Raw genomic sequence first — 19,434 nt, 5'->3', positions numbered from 1 at the left:
TGACATTTGACAAACACGTTCACGAGACACAGACAACACAAGACGAGGAGACGAGTAGAAGTAAAAAACGAAGCGAAGCCAAAGCAAGCGATCGAGCTCCTGCCGGTCTGCGTATTTATAGCCAGATTCGGCCTTTCCAGAAACAATGTGACGTTACCTAATTTGCATATTGCCAAAACAACACAACCCGAAGAAAACACAGCTTGCCGGTTGCACAATTCTTATTTAATTTGGCATTCAGCACTTAACACCTCAACATGATTTCATCACGTCATTGACACGTGCTCTTTCGGAAGTTTACCGACATCTGCCGAATGACAACAACCAATCATAGCATGCCGCATGTTTTCCGAACACTTCCGATTCAAACTCGGACATTTGAGTGTTGGCGGCAGGTGGATGGGATTCTTTGCGCAAAGTTTTCTCTCGGAATGGCAAAAGGTAAGTCACAAAATGATTTTTCTTTTAAACAATATTGGTGAAATCCTTCAAGAACCAAAAATAAAGGCATTTAGCCCAACAAGTTCCCCCCTCTTGAAGGAATTTCATCAAAAAAACACATTATATACATTAAAAACATTTAACTACACTCATATTATATTTACAAAAGATACATTTGAAAAACAGTTCAAAAATTTGATACACCCCCCTCATTTAATCCCAATTAAATATAATTTTACAAAGTTTATTTAAACAATTCTTAGATAGGGGTTTAGTGAAAATATCCGCGATGTTTATATTTGTCCTCACATATTTAATTAAAAAAATCTTTTGCTCAATTAAATTTCTTAAAAAATGGTACCTTACATCAATGTGTTTTGTACGGGAATTCTCAATGGGAGACTTAGAAAAATCAATTGTTGCAGTGTTATCACAATAAATAATTGTATCTCTAAGCTGGAGGTTTTCAATATTTAATTCACTTATTTCTGTGATTATCCTCTTCAGCCAGACCATTTCTTTTGCAGTTTCACCAAGTGAAATATATTCTGCTTCCATTGTAGATAACGCAACACATTTATGTTTAAATGTCCTCCAATTAATTGGGACCCGATCAATACACAAAATTGATCCTCCCATTGAGACCCTATCCTCCCGATTAGCGGCGTAATCGGAGTCTGAAAATCCCCGTAGATTTACACTATTGATTGAACTTAAATTTAGTTTGTATGATATTGTATGCTTTAAATACCCTAGCAATCTTAATAGAAAATCCCAATGCTTTCTTCCGGGATTTGCTTGAAATTGGGAAAAAATATTCACCGCATACGAAATGTCAGGTCGGGTCTTCCCCGCTATGTATGCCATACAACCCAACAAATTTCTGTATGGGAGCTTTTCTGCTTCCCTTTTTTCTTCCTCAGTTTTCGGGCAGTCGTCCTTCGACAAAACTGTACCCTTTGAGATTGGGAGGGTTGAATTTGGCACATAGTAATCAGAGAATAACTCCAAGACCTTCGAAATATAAGAGCTTTGGTGAATGAAAAGATTATTTTTATCTTCCACAAATTCAATCCCCAGGAGCTTTCTGGTTTTCCCCATTTCTTTAATATCATACATACTTTTAATTTCATTGATTACCTTTTTAATTAAATTTTCATTTTTTGCTAGAATTATTATATCATCTACATAAATAAGAAGAAAAGTATTTTTGTCTCTATGGTATACACAATTACATCCTTTTAATTTTTGAAAACCAAAACCACGAAGAACACTGTCTATTTCTAAGAACCAGTTTCTTCCGGACTGGTGTAGTCCATAGAGAGACTTCTTCAATTTACAGACAAAATTAGGGTGGCTTTTACTAACAAAACCCTCTGGTTGTCTCATGTAGATTTGTTCCTCTAAATCAGCATACAGGTAAGCATTTTTTACATCAATTTGTGAGTGACACCATTTTAAAAGACATATAAAAATAGAAAAGAAAACTCTTACAAGTGAAAACTCAATTACTGGACTGAAAACTTCAGAATATGACTCAATTGACTGACGGTCCCCCCTCACAACTAATCTGGCCTTGTATCTTACAATTTCATCCTTGTCATTTACCTTGAGGTCGTAGACCCACCTGTTTCCCAAAATTGGTTTCCCCTCTGGTGGGGGTACAAGGTCCCACACCTCTCTTTGGTTAATGACATCCAATTCAGACTCCATGGCCAGTTTCCAGTTGTCCACCTCGGGGGTAGCCATACATTGCCTATACGAGTTCGGTATAAGAATTTCTACCAAACTTGCTTCTTCACTTTCTCCCGAACTTTCACTGTCGTCACAGATTTCCCCTACTGTTGGATTTTTAGATGAAAAGTCAAAAAGTTTTGGTTTATACTCTATTTTATTTTCACTACAATATTTTAGAACCTGTTTTAATGAATTTAATCTTACTTTATTTTTACCAGCAATTGTATAATAAATATCAGTCCTATCCCCAGTCTTTCTCTTTTTGGCTTCTCTAACCCATTTAATTTTTTCACAGGGAGTTTGCTCAACACTCTCCTGGATTTCCTGTTCAAGTTGAACTTCACTTATAGGCCTGATAAAGTTAAATTTTCTCTCATTTTTATTCTGGACTTTTAATTCCCCCCATCTTTCATTTTCATTAAACTTTACGTTAATAGTTTCTGTGACTGTTCTGGTTTCAGGATCCCAGATTCTGTACCCTTTGGTACGTAAGGCATATCCGACCATGATCCCCTTGGTAGCCCTCATATCTAATTTTTTTAGTTTGGACCTAGGCTGACCTACATAGGCAATACACCCAAAAATACGTAGGTGCCTCACTGAGGGTTTACGTCCAGAAAACAGTTCGAATGGGGTCTTGTCCATATTTCCTATTACCGTCCGATTTCTTACATAGTTGAAACAAAGAGCGGCTTCAGCCCAAAACTCATCCCCCAATCCAGAATCCTTGAGCATAGACCTCACACCATTCATTATGGTTAAATTATACCTTTCTACTACCCCGTTCATTTGCGGGGTGTAGGAATTGGTCCGCTCTATTTTTATTCCCTGATTGGTGAGATAGTTTTCAAAATCTTTGTTAACAAATTCTGTTCCATTATCGGAACGGATAGCCAAAATTTTTGAATTCAGGAATCTTTCAGTCCTTTTTTGAAAATTTACAAAAACATTAAATGCCTCATTTTTGTTTCTTAAAAAGAAAACATATGACTTTCTTGAGAAATCATCTATAATTATAAAAATATATTTCTTTCCCCCCAAGGACTCGGTCTGAAGGGGTCCCATCAGGTCCATGTAGAGCAATTGAAGTGCAGAATTAGTACGCCTTTCTGGCATAGATTTAAACGAGCACTTCCTCATTTTCCCTAATTGACAAGGGTCACAATTGGGTTTTTGCCCCTTCTTAATCTCCAGTCCTTGGACTGCACCAAGTCTACTCGTTTTGGTGATACTTTCCATATTTATATGGCAAAATCTCCTATGCCATTTTTCCATATCAATACTGACCATATTGGCCCCTTCAGACGGGTCCTTGGTCTTAAAGACTTTGGTATAATTAACATTTTCACAATCAATATAAAAATTTGGTTTAACATGATAAAGTTTATTTATTAAATTTGCTGTAAATAATTTAACATTTTCTTGATTAAAGACACAGATCTTTCCGGGCAACCATTTGAGCTTATAGCCCTGTCTATCTATACAAGAACCAGAAATTAGGTTGCGTCGCAGTGTTGGAGCATAGAAAACGTTATTCAATGTGATGGTAACTAATTTTCCATCTGATTCAATTTTAAAAATCACTTTCCCAATGCCCTCTACTTGGCTCTTCACATTTCCTACAGCTACCTCCATTTGTGTGTTTTGTACAGGCTCTAGCTCGGCAAATAACGATTTATCTCTACAAAAATGAGATGTGCTGCCGCTATCCAATAGCCATGTATCCTCACATTTTGGGTAGGTAGTGTTTGCAGAAATTTCATTTACTGAACAAAACATTCCTGCCTGAGGGTCTTCTTTGGTTTGAAATTTAAAATTCCTATCCTGTTTTACCTTATTACGGCTCCAACACTTCGACGCAATATGCCCTTTCTTTTTGCAAATGTAACAAACTTTATTTTTAGCAAGAAATTTACTCCTACCATTTGCCATTCCGGAGTTTCCGGGTTTTGAAAACATTGCCGAATTTTCTATATTAGGCTCTTCGGCCAAATACCTAATCCTACCTTCCTCAGCTAGTAGTTCATCTTTTACTTTCGAGAAAGTAAATTTCTCTCCTTCCCATCTGTAGATGGCTTGAACAATGCTGCTGAAACTAGGAGGTAGATACCGTATCAATTGAAAAGTTCTGAGTTTTTCTTCCATAATATATCCATTTTCGACTAATTGGTTAAAAATTCCCCCCAACCTTGCAGCGAACAATCCCACCGTTTCACCTTCTTGCATTTTGCAAGAGAAGTAGGATTCCCACAATGCGGCTACTCTGGCCAAAGATGGGGGTTCAAAATTTGCCTTAAGGGCTTTCCAGGCTTCATTAGGATCTTCCAAATTATCAATTAACCTTTTTGTATCTTTTTCCAAGTTTAAATAGATGATGGCTAAAGCTTGGCCACATCTTTTTCTGTCAGCACTAGTTAACTCTCCTTCTGGTTTCTTTTGGGTAATCTCCCATAAATCCCTTTCTATGAGCACCATTTTTATATCTTTGGACCAGGTAGCCCAATTATGGGAGCCCAACTTCTCAACGTTTCTATAATCTTTCTCCATAATAAAGAAATGATTCAATTCTCTCCGGGCAGATCAGCCACACGACTCTGCTACCACCTGTTGGATATAATTTGAGGTTTATGGCCTACAGCTAAGCTGAAAATTAGGCAACTCATTTCCAACTAAAAACTTGAGGTAGTGGTCTGCCCGGAGAAAATAAAACATGAATCATTCTTTACACTGAAAAACATTTATTTGACACATATTGAAAATTGGTTACAACACAATGATTTGTTCCCCGGGAAAAATTAGAAAAAAAGGTCTTACAATGGGTCCATGCATGGATTAAAAGTCCTGTTGGTGTTCCAAGGTGACGTCTCACCGGTCGTTGGACAGCATGGCAATTTCCACGAATTGCAGGCAGGTCGATTCACACCGCGTGAGCCACAGTTCACCACATCAAGGAAAGGTATGCCAGGGATGGACGCGATCTTCTTCCGCAGGAGAACAAAAGACCCACATCAGGGAAACTTAGAACTCTTTGCTTTTGTAGACGTCATCACAACACGCGCTTTCAAACTTAAAACATCATCAGTGCTTTTCCAGGAAAAACCAGACCTCACCAAGAGGCCAAAAAAATTTAGGATGACATTTGACAAACACGTTCACGAGACACAGACAACACAAGACGAGGAGACGAGTAGAAGTAAAAAACGAAGCGAAGCCAAAGCAAGCGATCGAGCTCCTGCCGGTCTGCGTATTTATAGCCAGATTCGGCCTTTCCAGAAACAATGTGACGTTACCTAATTTGCATATTGCCAAAACAACACAACCCGAAGAAAACACAGCTTGCCGGTTGCACAATTCTTATTTAATTTGGCATTCAGCACTTAACACCTCAACATGATTTCATCACGTCATTGACACGTGCTCTTTCGGAAGTTTACCGACATCTGCTGAATGACAACAACCAATCATAGCATGCCGCATGTTTTCCGAACACTTCCGATTCAAACTCGGACATTTGAGTGTTGGCGGCAGGTGGATGGGATTCTTCGCGCAAAGTTTTCTCTCGGAATGGCAAAAGGTAAGTCACAAAATGATTTTTCTTTTAAACAATATTGGTGAAATCCTTCAAGAACCAAAAATAAAGGCATTTAGCCCAACAAAACCACACTGTGGATGTTTCAAGCATAGTTTTTTAAACCCTTTCCAAGCTTAAATTGAAAAAAAAACTTTCTTGTAATTTGTGTGAAGTAGTGATGCAACGAATATTCGGCCGGGGCCGAATACCTAGCTTACTATTCGGCTTTGGCCGAATACTTGAAAAAAAAAAAAAAAGCTTGTTTGTCACTTTGCGTTGACCCTATCATTGCAAAAATATGTGACTTCAAATTCGAAAAATTTCAGGGGTAGTAACTTCCGGTCCCCTTTACTTCGGAGTTAATATTATACTTACGGTTGGTTCATATCGGCTTTCTCTTAAATCAGAAGTCCTATGCAGTTGCCTCAGAACACAGTACTGATTACAGGAATGAGGGAATGATATATGCAAACATTTGTTAAAAAAAGAGGAAAATTATTGGGAAGGTTACAGCCTTTTATGTTAAACTTGCGTCGCCTAGTGAAAATTACTTTAAAAATGCTCTAGTTAAAGGTAAGCTATATAATATTTGTAAAATTCAAAAATTTTCCAAAGCATCGTAATTTTTCAAATGGCCCCTCCGAGAATTGTCTGGATCTGCCCCTGGGAAATCTAGACGTCAAAACCAAAATGTTTGGTCTCAAAAAGGAACTGATAGCTTTTTCGTACTGATTTGAAGTGAATCTTTCTTTGAAAAACTTAAGAAAATGTGAAAGATTAAAAATTCACCAATGAGTGATTTTCACCACCATTAACTTACATCTCTGTAATTATAGGATTCATCTCTACTCCTACGACTTCTTTCTTCTCTCTCAAACCCACCAGACCTGCTTCTACTCCTGAAATACAAATACATATCTTAATTTTATGCAGTAAATTCTAGGGTTGTTCGCTTTATACCTTGTTGGTTTAAAACAGTGGTGCCCAACATTGGCATCCATATGCAAAATTTTAAGGAAGGCTCAGAGATTTTCACCATGGTTTAGCAGGATATTTTCATTTTTTGTATATTGGTGAGTTCTAAAGCACAGAAACATATTTGATTGTATTAAAGGTATCAAATTATAGTATATTGCACCAAATTTAGCTTATTTAATGTCAGAAAAAAAAGTTTTCAGGCTTTATAAATTCAATGAAAAGTGTCTCATTGTGGCCCAGTTATGGGCCACTATGAGACATTAAGTAGGGCCACAATGGGACAGCTGAATAATCACTGTATTTTTACCTAAAGTTTGCAAAATAAGTACCTTTAGCTAGTTTATTAAAGAAAATTAATTTGGTACAGAGTTATTAAAAAGCATTTTGCACAAGCATTTCAGTACAGCATTTAAACAATTCAGTAAAGTATATAAACAAAAAATAAGCAAAGGTTAAATTTTAGTGTTTTTCAACAGTATTAATACATCCTGGAAATTGCATTAGAAACGCTCTCCCTTCTGAATGGATATCTGGCTGAGACAGTTTTCCCAGGATATCTTGGATGCTAATATTCGAAATATTGTTATCTATGAATTTGTTTTTAGGAGTTAAAACTCTTCAGGCACTGTATTTCTACCTCATTATCAGAACACTTAGTAATGACCCTTAGGTTGCGTTTGACAAACTCAACCGGTCACTAACCACAGCGTTCTATGATCAACCGGTTACTGCACTGGTTATAAGAGTCAGATAAAAATATAAAGTATCTGTGCACGCAACTCAAAAGTATCTGCGTGATAGACAATAGACTATCTTACGTGATAGACAATGAGTATCTGCAAGTCTGCAAGCTACTCATTGTCTATCACGTAAAAAAATGGGGAAGGGGGGAATTGTCCGGCTTCCAAAAAAAAAAAAAAAAAACATTTTTCTCCTTAGAAATAAGTACTTGCAGGTATATGCTTTGAGGTTATAAGGAACTAATTTTCATGCCAATTATGTGAGCCTATGGATGCTCACATGGTACTATCATGGCTATGGATACTATCTTGTAATAATTTTTACAATCTAAATAAATAATACCAATATCAACAAATTGCTCTTCAGTTGATCTAATCCTTATCTTTTATTTAAGAACTGTTACGATTATTGGGTGACGTGCAACTCCTCGACGAATGTATCCGCATGTCGGTGGATGTATCCGCGCACGGCGTGCGCCTACATTATCTAGTTCTGCTGGTTACCATTTAAAGCTTGATCGGAGCATGTCATCATTGGCTGCCACGTGATCAACACACCGGTTGCTACCGGTCGAGCTCGTCGAATGTAAGCTTAGTAATAGAAAGTATGCCGGCTTAAGCTTTTTCCACTCAAAGGGAATTGAGCTAAGAAAAAATCCCCTTTAAGGTCCCGGGTCTGACCTAGTTCAACTTCATCTAAGTTTTCACAATATTCATCTGATGAGCTGTCATCTAGATTTGGTTTTTTTATTCTTTTGTTTATGCTTTTCAACTGCAGTTTCCCAGCTTTTTGATTAACTGAAACTTTTTTCTTTTCTGCCATTTCTTCAAATTTCTTTTTTCAGGCGTGTCGGTTGCAATGCAACTATATGACTTTTTGATCAGTCTAACTTTTTCCTTGGTGTGGCTTTCAGAAAACTTTAGGGCTTAAGAAGTGCCATTTTTTGAAGTTTCTTGGAATAATTCTGAACCCCTCAGAATTTAACTCGTCTTGGGCTACTTCAGAATCTAATTTTGCTTGGTCATTGCATGCTTTAACATTTTCTTCAACCATTTCTCTGTTTGTTCTCAATTTGAAGTCATCCTCTGTGAAGACGTCTTTATCAAATGGATAGATAACAATTTTGCGAATACCACTCTTAATACTTGATGGTGTCAAGGCATAGCAAAAAAAGGAATCGTTTAACATCGGAAAGTACGAAGTATAAAGTGAAAAGGGGGCGTTTGAAAACAGCGCGAGCACCGAGACCACAGGTTTATTGTACTATCCCTGCTTAGACTACAAAAGGAGCCCAGTAACAGAAATAAATCTCAGCAGTTGCCTAACCGAAATTCTAGGCAGTTCCCAGGGATCTACATAGTGGTATCCCAAGTGCTCAAATCTTTGTGCAGAGTAGAAGTCACATTCACATAGCACATGAATTGAGAACATGGGAAAGAGCAGCTAAGCTTATCTATTTAGCTTATAACTGGAGACTTCTAAATAGAGACGTACCGAGTAGCACTTAGGCCGAGTAACCGAGTACTCGGCCTTTCACGACTCGGCCGTGTTACCAAGTACCAATTATGTTTTAAGAAGAACCACTGACACACATGCGATGAATTTTGAACTTATTGGAATAGTAGTATAGACCTCCCTGTCCACAAAATAGTTTTTAAAACTAAATTCCTGCTGAAATTTAATTACGCATTATATAAACAATAATTTTGTTTGTCAAAAATTTTACCAAAAAATGGTTTTTAAAATTAAAAATAAATAAGTAAAAGGTGTGATTAATCAAGTTGGAATTAAAACAAATTACAGTAAAATCCCTCTAATACGGACTCTAACAGGACAATTTTTTTTGTCCGCAATAGAGAGGTGTACGCATGACAGGGGTTTAATAATGTTATTTGCATTGGAACTGGGGAATTAAAAATTGTACTGATAAGAGGGGCATACCTGCCAACCTCCGATAAAAAAAATCCGGAAGATTTTTTTATTTTTATCCACAAGATTTTAACGCAAAATAAAATCAAACAGGACACCTACCCTCTTTACATTTAACAATATATTAGTTATGAATTTCATATCAATTGAAATTACTTTCGTTTAGTAAATATTACTTTTATTAAAATTAATTCTTTAAAAGTTTGGAAATAACATTTGTTACTCATCTTAAAAAAAGAACGAAGCAAAAACAGCTCGAATTGAGAGAATGAGAAGATAATTGGCGCCGAAATTGTGCCCCTAGTTGCCCGCCGCGACGCTTGCGTTGATTGGATCCCGATGAAGTCATGCGCTGTATCACTCAGTGACGTCATAATCTTGCCTCGCTGCTTCTCGTGCCATTCTCTTACGGCAACCTTTCCTTGGCTACTTGGCCTAAAACGTGATGCCGCGTTCCACAAAATATCGTTAGCGCAAAAATTGGCGAGATAATTATTTTTCCTACAAAACGTGACAAATCCGGAAGATTTTGCTCATAACCGGAAAAACGGAAAAGGACATAAAAATCCGTAAAACTTCCGGGAAATCCGGAAGGGTTGGCAGGTATGGAGGGGTGTCCATTAGGAGGGGTTTCACTGTAAACCAATCAATTATAGTTCTAGTTCGCCAAACATAAATATTTTTTAAAAGCAGATAAAACAAATGTGCAGGAACACTGCAGACACGTGTTTCTGCCTCCCCCCCCCCGTTAGGAACTGATGTGATATACCCCACCCTTGGCGACTTTTTCCTGTTGCCGCCAAGAAAGCGTCGCCAAGAAAACGATGTATGACGACATATGTCATACATCGTTCTAAGCGATGCTTTTTTAGCGCCAACAGGAAAAAATCAGATAAAAAAACATGATCAAAGCACTTCAGAACACAATATATATAAAAACAACATAAAAGCACAACAAAAAACATCACGAATATATGCTTCAAAAATGTACAGGGCCGGGGTTTTTTGTAAACATATTAAAATACAATGAAATAAATTATTGTATTATATTATGTATTATGTATTAATTGTTATTAAGTCGAAATTAATGCATTAATTTTTTTTTCATCATTTCACCGGGATATGAGACCTCTGGCTCGCCAGGACCTCGTTCCGCTCGGTCCGTTATCCCTCCGACTGTTAATATACATTACAGTCGGAGTATGGTCACAGTTATGTATATTTTCATGACACCCAAGGGTGGCTCCTTCCGTTCAGTGTACAATAATGACACAGTTTTAAGTGTGAAATATGCACCATTATTGTGCAGATTTATTAATAAAATTCAGCATTTTTAAGAGTACAACCGAAAGAACTTTCAATTGTTAACATAAAATTCAGTACCTAAAGGAGGCACGTTAATAGAATGTCTAAATAATTCGTGGCATCGATAAGAATTAACTTTTAGAACAAAATAACCGTACTATTTCTGTAAAATTAATTTACATACAGTAAAAATAAAGTTAAAAACTACAAGAACCCCTCAAGGATTTGTAAAAACAAAGAATTTTGGAAGTGAGAGGTTTTTTTTGAATTCTAAAATAAAGAACTTACCTTTTTATATGGTATAAATATTCACTCAGTCTAAAACAATACATCGTATGACAATGTCACGTTACAGATACACACCACGTTGGAGTTAACTTTTAATTAACCTTCAAGTTTGAAGAAACTGGCATTTTCTAATGTTTTTACTTCAAAACACAACTACTGAATTTAAACTAACACAAAATAAGCATTCCTGTAAGGTATATTGCACGAAACAACACCACGTATCTCTCCTGCGTGAAACGCAAACAACCCAAGTAAACAAGTTTGAACAGATCTGTAAGATTGCCTTCGGGTTGCTAAACACAGGTTAGTTTGGCCAGGGATGCCATGCATAAAAAATTATTGCCTCATTGCCGAGAAAAATATTTTAATTTTGTGCAAAAAAATCGAATGTCGCAAAATGGGGGGGGGGTATATCACATCTGTACCCCCCGTTACAAGGAATGTCTTTTTCAGTGTATAACATGTGAGCTAAAGAATGTAAAGACATTCGACAAAAAAATCCAACTCTTGTCGGACATTAAAATAAAGATTTATTCCATTGAAGCATTACAAACTTCATTATTCTCAAAATTTAAATTTGACTTATAAATTTTAATTGTAAATTATTGCAGAATATAATGCTTGCTCTTTTTTTACTTCCTTTTCCAAAAAAAGAAGTATTGTATTCGCGAAAAAAATTTCACTCAAAATTCGGCCTTAATTTCCATTTTGCTCACCCCTGAATTAATGTTGAGTTTTTTTTTCGATCCAACCACATGTGGATATGTGCCTAGAAACGTAGAGCCACCTGAAATATCCATTTTGACTACCCCCGAGTTAATTACAACGAATTTTCTCGTGACGTCCGTATGTACGTATGTATGTGTGTATGTATCTCGCATAACTCAAAAACGGTATGTCCTAGAAAGTTGAAATTTGGCATGTGGACTCCTAGTGGGGTCTAGTTGTGCACCTTCTCTTTTGGTTGCATTCAGATGTTCCTAAGGGGGTCTTTTGCCCCTTTTTGTGGGGAAATCATTGTTAATTTCGATGTAAACTCAAGTGGTGTTATAATTTGTCGGACACTTGGCGATATATCGCCAGTCTTTTGGTCGCCAAATTTTGTCGCCAACTTGGCGATTTTTTTTTTTTTTAAATTTGGTTTCACTTTGTCCACTGTTGGTGATATGTAGAGAGTAAACAATTGAATCACATTAAAATTGCCAAAAATGTGGAAATGACATTAAATTGGAGTAAAAAGAAGTCATGTGATGCACACATCAGCTCGTTTTAATATAAATTTTAGTATGTGTCTTGAACAATATTCAATTTTTTGCAACTACTCGGTATTGGCCGAGTATTTGATCACAATTTGGTCGAGTACCGAGTACTCGGCAAATTGGCCAAGTATGCCGAGTACCGAGTAGTTACCGAGTACTCGGTGCGTCTCTACTTCTAAATTGTGATGAATCAAACAAAAAAGACTCCAAATGCATACTACACCTGAAAAACACCAACCTACTACAAGTCAAGAAAGAGCCCAAGAAAAGATTATTTGTCCAATTCTTCTGACAGTTCTGACTTGGAGATCAACTTAGAAACATCTGAATCTGATTAGTTTTAAATAACAACCTAAGAACTTAAAAACAATTACAGTTGTGATTATTTCTCTTTTTTTTTTTGCTTTCTGCATTTTCCCATTGTTAAAAAAAGGGGCGGGGTATTACTTCTGAAGAATTTAAATATTATCTGAAAACTAACTGTACAAAGGACGTCAAAAGTATTCTAAAATACTTTTTTACAAAAAGCAAATACGTGTAATAAACTTTTTTTCTTTCAAATATAATCACTTTTGAAAGATATAAATATCTTTGTACTTAAAACGTTTATGTTGAATTTATTTGCTTTTATAATCACTTTTATTTTAGGCTCAAATTTTCTTCTTTTTAAAATACTATTTTGGGATTTTGTTTTAAGAGTCATTCCATCAGCAACACAGGATTTTTAAGACAGTATCATAATTCCTTCCTGCTGTTTGATTAAGTTGACTAAATTGATCAAGTATTTTTATTCTAACATTTCTGTTGTGCTGTATTTATTTAGTATTAAATTGATTTGCTCTTTAAATTAAAACGTTTGCAAAACAGTTGTAACGTCTCTATTTTTTCTCACACTCAATAAAATATGCTTGAAATACAATTAAAAGAGAGTCAAAATATCAAAATGAAATAAGCAAACTAAGGACTGATATGTTAACAGGGGGTAGACCAGCCACTTAGTTTGCAAGGTCTATTCTTCAGAACATCTTTGGTTTCTTTCTTTCTGTTTTTAATTTTAAATGTTTCTGTATTTTATATACATATACAGGGGTCTGGCCAGAGGATATTTGGGTCCATTAACGGACCCTTCACAAAAATCCGATCAACCAAAACGGACCTTTCACAAAATCCCGATCAAACAAAACGGACCTTCCACAAAATCCCGATCAAACAAAACGGACCCTTCACAAAATTCTGATTCTGTGTATAAACCGATAATTATTGGAACCTTTTTTAAAGTCAAATTAAAGGGATCAGCTTATACAAAATCGGCTTAATTTTGAAAAAAAAAAAAAAAAAATCGGCACTCTTGGGATGCTCCTGCAAGCAATAAATAATTGCTACTGCCAAATAAATATAATGGTTGTTTGTTTTATCACAGCTAATTAGCAGTGATGTTTTTGTAAACTTTTCTGAAAAGGCATTGGTAAGCACTTTTCTCCCCTCATGATTTAATAAACAATAATAATATATATCTGCGAAATGAACTTAGAACTGCAAAGGGATAGTACGGGTGTGGAAAAAAAAAAAAAAAATATGATCGCTTCAGATAGTGTTACCAACTTCAAAAGTATCACCACTTAGGGGCTGGCATTGAACCTTTATAATGACTTGATTAGAAAATATTCTCATCATTTTCCCAGCTTGTCAATATTTACGTTTTTACTGCGTGGGTGCAGTGCAATGTTTAATTGTTATTTTGGGAGAAAATTATATGGGTTTTGATTTTTTGATGCTAACAAGGATGATTAACTTTAAATAAACTCTTTTAATTACCGTTTTTTTTTTCCTTTAGATGTCTACATTTTGAAAAATGCAATCTTTAAACATCCGATATGAGAATCATATTTTGTTCTTTTTTCAAGCTAACTTCGCTTCATTAGGATTCAAATAAAAGAAAAGTCTCTTTATTTCTGTTAGAACTCTCATTTCAAGTTTTTAAAGCAAAATTCCATTTTCTGTTATGAGTCAAAAATGAAAATGCTAAATAGATGGTTTATTTTATTTTATTTTTGGGTCAACTGTGTCCACAGATATTAATGATATGTTTATCATAGGACTCTAAAATGCAATTTTAAAATAATTTTATTAAAAATATTTCTTTTACAAGCCGTTTTTATACTTTTGATGCCTTCACATTGAGAATTGCGATCTCTTTGCATCCGCTATGGGAATCCGATTTTTCGAATTTTTAATGATTATTACGCTTTGTTAAGAGGTAAACAATTGAAATATCTTTTTATTTTTGTTAAAATCACGGAATTTATAAGTTTTAAACGAAATTCTGTGCTTTTTAAGAGTGTCTTGGGTCAAAAAGTTGAATGCTGAACCCTATTCTGAATTTTATTTTATTTATTTATATTTTTGTTACAATTATTTTAAGTACTGTACATAAATATATCTAGTATAATTTAACATAATGTAGAATGGTAGATAAATATTGATACTTGAAAGAGCGATGCCCCCCCCCCCGCCAAATATCAGAAAAAAAATCCAGAATGATTTTCTCGACGTAGAAGAGGAAAACACTCAACTTTAAGTTTAATTGATGCAGTTTGTGCCATCTCTAAATTCTAAAATTTCGTTTTAACAAAAAAAAAAAATTTGCGAAATTTTTTGATTTTTTACAAAATTAATTCATTTTTCACAAAATTATTTGATTTTTCACAAAAAACGGACCCTGTGAAAAATCCTGGACAGACCCCTGATATATATATATCAGGGGCCGCTCGTCACTATGGGCCGGGTGGGGTTAGCCCACCCAGACAAACTGTGCACAGTTAAATAAATTATTCAAAAATAACGTTTTCTATTTCAGTTAAACAAAAAGCAAAGATTTGGGGGCGTGAAACAGATTTTAAATCTCTAGCACTTTGCATATCGCTAATACAGTCGACTCTCGATATAACGACCATCTCCGTCCCAGAGAAAAAGGTCTTTATAACGAGTGGTCGTTATAAGAGGTATAAATCTCAAAAATGTACACCGTCATCATACATGCCCAAGTAAATGCCCAAATGTTTTTTGTCATAGGAATTTTTAGAAAAGTAGTGTGCAAAATATTATGACAGAATATTAAACAAGTTTTAACGTAGAAAATATAGGGAGGAAAATGTTACACACTTTCAGATCTGCTACTACTACTACCACAACAATTTCTGAAGATAAAACCTCAGAAACAGAGGGCTGCCTTTTTAGCAGACGTGATTTTTGCAAAACATTATTTTCTGTTTCAGATATAGGTGATAAACTGTGTTTCTCTTGCTTTCCAAAGAAACATTTAAAAGTCCTTCGAGAACCCCAAATCTTTAAAAATACTAGATTCAAACACCAAACCACCAATACATCTGTCAACTCCCTTTTCTTAGGAATCTGGAATTTTCTCGATTTTTTCTTCCATTATTTTTTCTGTGCTAGCTGTGGTGAATGGTAATCCCCCCCCCCCCTCTTAAAGTTGGATTTGACATTGAAAACTTCAGGCAAATGTCCGTAAACAATAGTCAATGTCATTTTAAGCTACATTTGTTTTATTGGAAAGAACACAAGAAATAGCGTCCGCTGATTCGGTCGCTGTATTGGATTAGTTGATACAGAACGGTCGTTATAACAAAAGCAAATTAACATGGAGTTTATAGGAACAAAGTTGGGACTTCTACCACTGGTCGTTATAATGGGATGGTCTTTATAATGTGTGGTCGTTATAATGAGCGTCGACTGTAAAACATTACAAGTTTTCTATGTGTTAACGTTCGCGATTGCAAACTTTGAGAATGATTCTAGGGTCATTTCGACAGTTGTCCCCTGCCACACCTCCGCTCCTAACCAATCACAACGATTCAACCAGCCACCACAACGGCAAGTCCGTGTCACCCCGACTCCTGCTGTGTGGGCAGCAGCTTCCCTGCCCCTTGGAAAAGTATCTTCACCCAATACCAGTTAAGGCAAAGAAGGAGGGAAATATTTTACGCGCGCGTCACTTGCACGGAAAAACAGCTCGGAGGGCAGAAAAAAGAGAGTCCATGTGAATAAAAAAAAGGTTTGTCACGTGCTCTGACCCTCTTTTGTCTTTAATCTTAAATGGCTGTTAATACCTGGAAAAGGGATTTACAATTTTATGGATTTATCGCAACTCATGCATATTTTTATTTACTTAATTTTCTGCTTGGAACTAATATGAGCGGAATTTCTGAATAGAGATTTCATTTTCGAGTAGCACACAGCACAGATTACTTGGTTTTGAGTGTGGTGCTAATCAAAGTTCTGAATTTGTCCGAAACTTTTACAAAACAGCTTCAATTGGGCGAGATCTTTTCAATTTTCTTCTTTGTTTTGATAGGTGGCTAAAGTACTGTTTGACATTTTAAACCGCAACCTTCCTCAAATTTGCGCATGCGTCAGGTCGCTTCTGATTTTATCAAAATAGGGGAGATATTGATAAGATAACGAATGTGAGGGGGATTTTTTTTTTTTTTTGTTTTGTTTTGTTTTCCGTTGGATTTGTTTATTAGAGATGTTGGTTCGGGTTGAGGCTTTTTTTTTTTATTTTTAAGCAGAAATGCTACCAAAAAACCACCTACTCTTCAACAAGCTGTCACCCCTTTTTAAAATAGAACCGTTCAACGGTGCTAGTCGCGGCTTTCGAGATCAGACAGTACTAATAAGTATTAAAGCTAAAATAGGCTTTATTTATTTATTTTCTATGTCAAAGAATTGTCGAGCAAAAACTTGAATTATTTCAGTTTGACCCTGTACATCGCTTTAAGTCCTTAAAGGCATAGCGGCTACATTACCTCAAAAATATCCAAACTATTGATTTTTTATTTATTTAAAAACTTCAGATTGTTTCAAAAATTATGGGGGTTTCAGCACTCTAGCTTAGTTATTGAAAAAATTATTGGCTTTAGGTCACTCACACAGGTGTGCGTTTTCTCGATGAACTTCTTTTTGAGCAATCACAAATTGTTTATTGTTTTCACTTGACCGTTGAATTAAATCTGTCCTTTGATTTTATTTTTCTATGCTTACAATGCAGGTGTCCATGTGCTTCGGAATCGAGAATTATTTATTAACGACCCTTCTCGACTTCACACAATTCTTTTAACATGAAAATAGAATCCAGCACACAACATCCAACCCCTGACATTAATTTGAATTTTGACATCTTGAATTCAAATTATGGTTGCGATAAAAGTCATTAGTAGAAGCAAGAAACCCAACAAGTAGAATCCTATCGCAATTCGCGATTGAGAAAAGCACAGTTTGAATTCAACATCTCAAAATTCAAACTTTTTTTGTTGTTGTTGTGTGTGTGTTTCTATATTTCCTTATCAACGAAACTTACTCTGGAAGTTTCATCATTTTTTACATAATTAATGACAGAATATTTTTAACTAATAGGATAAGCAAACGAATGCACAACTTTTTTAGAAATGATTATCATTTAGCAAAAAGATTTTTGAAATATGTGTAAAAACAGAAAAGGCCTTATATTTTTCTTTAAAGTTGAAATGTCCTTAAGTGTTTTGATTTTTTTTAATGGCATTAAAAAAATTATTGATTTATCAGTAAGCGCATACGAAGATTTCAAAAAATTACATATTTTATTAAAATGCAAAAAAAAAAAAAAAAGAAAATGAATTGAACTCTGAATGAGATGTGACCAGTAGATATTGCAATGTGGTTCCACACAATAAAACTTAAAGATAATTCTAAATTTGAAAAAGAAGAATACATAGGCAATTAAAGAAATTGTTTGCTTCTAGAAGAAATATTGTTACGTTCGTAATTTGCTCTAAGGAAGCATGGCTAAATCGAAATTAATGCTGCTGTGTGATCAACTGATCGTGTTGATATTAAGGGTATAGTAGTAGTTTGATTAATGCTGTGTGTTGTTTATTATTAGTTGCATGGGTTGGATGTCTTTAAATTTAGAATGTTTATCTTGAAATTTAAAAAAATAATCAAGTGGATTATTTTTTAAAATTACCAATTTCAACTTTGACGCTTGAAGAGCAGCACGAAATAAAACTACAAAAGAACGTATTTTATTGCTCAGCATTACTAACTATAGTTCTCTTCATTTTATCTGTATAAATACTATTGTAAAAACTTTATACAGCGGGCCCACCCGCTAAATTAAGGCACGAGCCGCAGCTGATTATATATATATAAGATGCAGAATAGGCCTGAACACTTGAAGTAGGTTTGGAGGAAATTTCTACAAAAGATATAGATTAATAGTAATAATAAATTGAGCAACATTTCGTTACATTTTGATGTCATGCACTGACAAGGACCTTAAAAAATTGCTGTTTGCTTTTTTTTTTGTAAATAGTTAAGCTTTGATTAGCTCAACATATATTGTATTTAGTATTGCTCAACGTTGATTAGGCATATCTAACACAATTAAATGTGAATATCATATTAGATTGCTAAGCTGTTTCACACAATAATTCTTTAAATATGTGATCAAAATACAATTCTTGGGCAAAAATTTATTGTTTTGTAGGATGGTTGGTTATATATATACATAGTGGAATACATACCCAAAAGTATTTTAGTTGAATATAAATTTTTGAAATAAATACACGGGTAAATACCCATTTTGGGTCTTTACCCCTAAAAATAAATACCCAGGCATTTTACATCACTACGCTGGATACTATCAAGAATACAGTAATATTCTGAGGCTGCTGAGGCAGAGTTTCATTTTTCTTCTTAATTTACACCAAACGATTCAAAGCTGCAGCGACATTTTAAATTACTTCGCACCAATATTTGCATTCCGACAACAAATGCTTAGTACTTACAGTGATGTAACTTTAATACTGGAAGTTAAAACATTGGAAACATGCAACATTCAGCCAAAAGTATTACAGCATTTCCATGACGTAAGTTTGCAGCGAAAATAAATTTACAATACAATAACGATCTTACAGTAAGTAGAAATTAAAAATGACACTATACATACCCCATAGAATCGAGAATTTAAAGTAATAAATGATTTTAGAATCAAGTACAAAAGAGAAGTTTCAAAACAACAAAAGTAGACACTAAATAAATAAATAAATAAAAAAATTAATTGTCGTTAATTGTTCCGTATTAAATTGAAAATAAATTTTTGTTAAACAGAGATCGCAACAATGG

The 19,434-nt window shown here is 35.0% G+C and overlaps 1 protein-coding gene across 2 annotated transcripts in view; it reads right to left on the bottom strand.

Moving 5' to 3' along the window:
* LOC129229761 (RNA-binding protein 5-like) overlaps positions 1–19,429 on the bottom strand; it is a 76,062-nt gene extending 56,633 nt beyond the window's left edge. For both annotated transcript variants that reach the window (XM_054864135.1, XM_054864138.1), the window contains exons 1-2: positions 19,259–19,429; positions 6,570–6,648 (exon numbers count right to left, since the gene is read on the bottom strand). In XM_054864135.1, the coding sequence (XP_054720110.1) occupies positions 6,570–6,648; positions 19,259–19,263 (84 nt within the window). In that variant the 5' untranslated portion in view covers positions 19,264–19,429. The remainder of the gene's footprint in view (positions 1–6,569; positions 6,649–19,258) is intronic.
* Between the last annotated feature and the right edge of the window lie 5 nt (positions 19,430–19,434).

The sequence above is a fragment of the Uloborus diversus genome, chromosome 1, assembly GCF_026930045.1.
Source record: "Uloborus diversus isolate 005 chromosome 1, Udiv.v.3.1, whole genome shotgun sequence".
Classification (NCBI taxonomy): Eukaryota; Metazoa; Arthropoda; class Arachnida; order Araneae; family Uloboridae; genus Uloborus; species Uloborus diversus.
The sequence above is the reverse complement of the archived record's forward strand: the minus strand, read 5'-3'. Positions and strand labels throughout refer to the sequence as shown.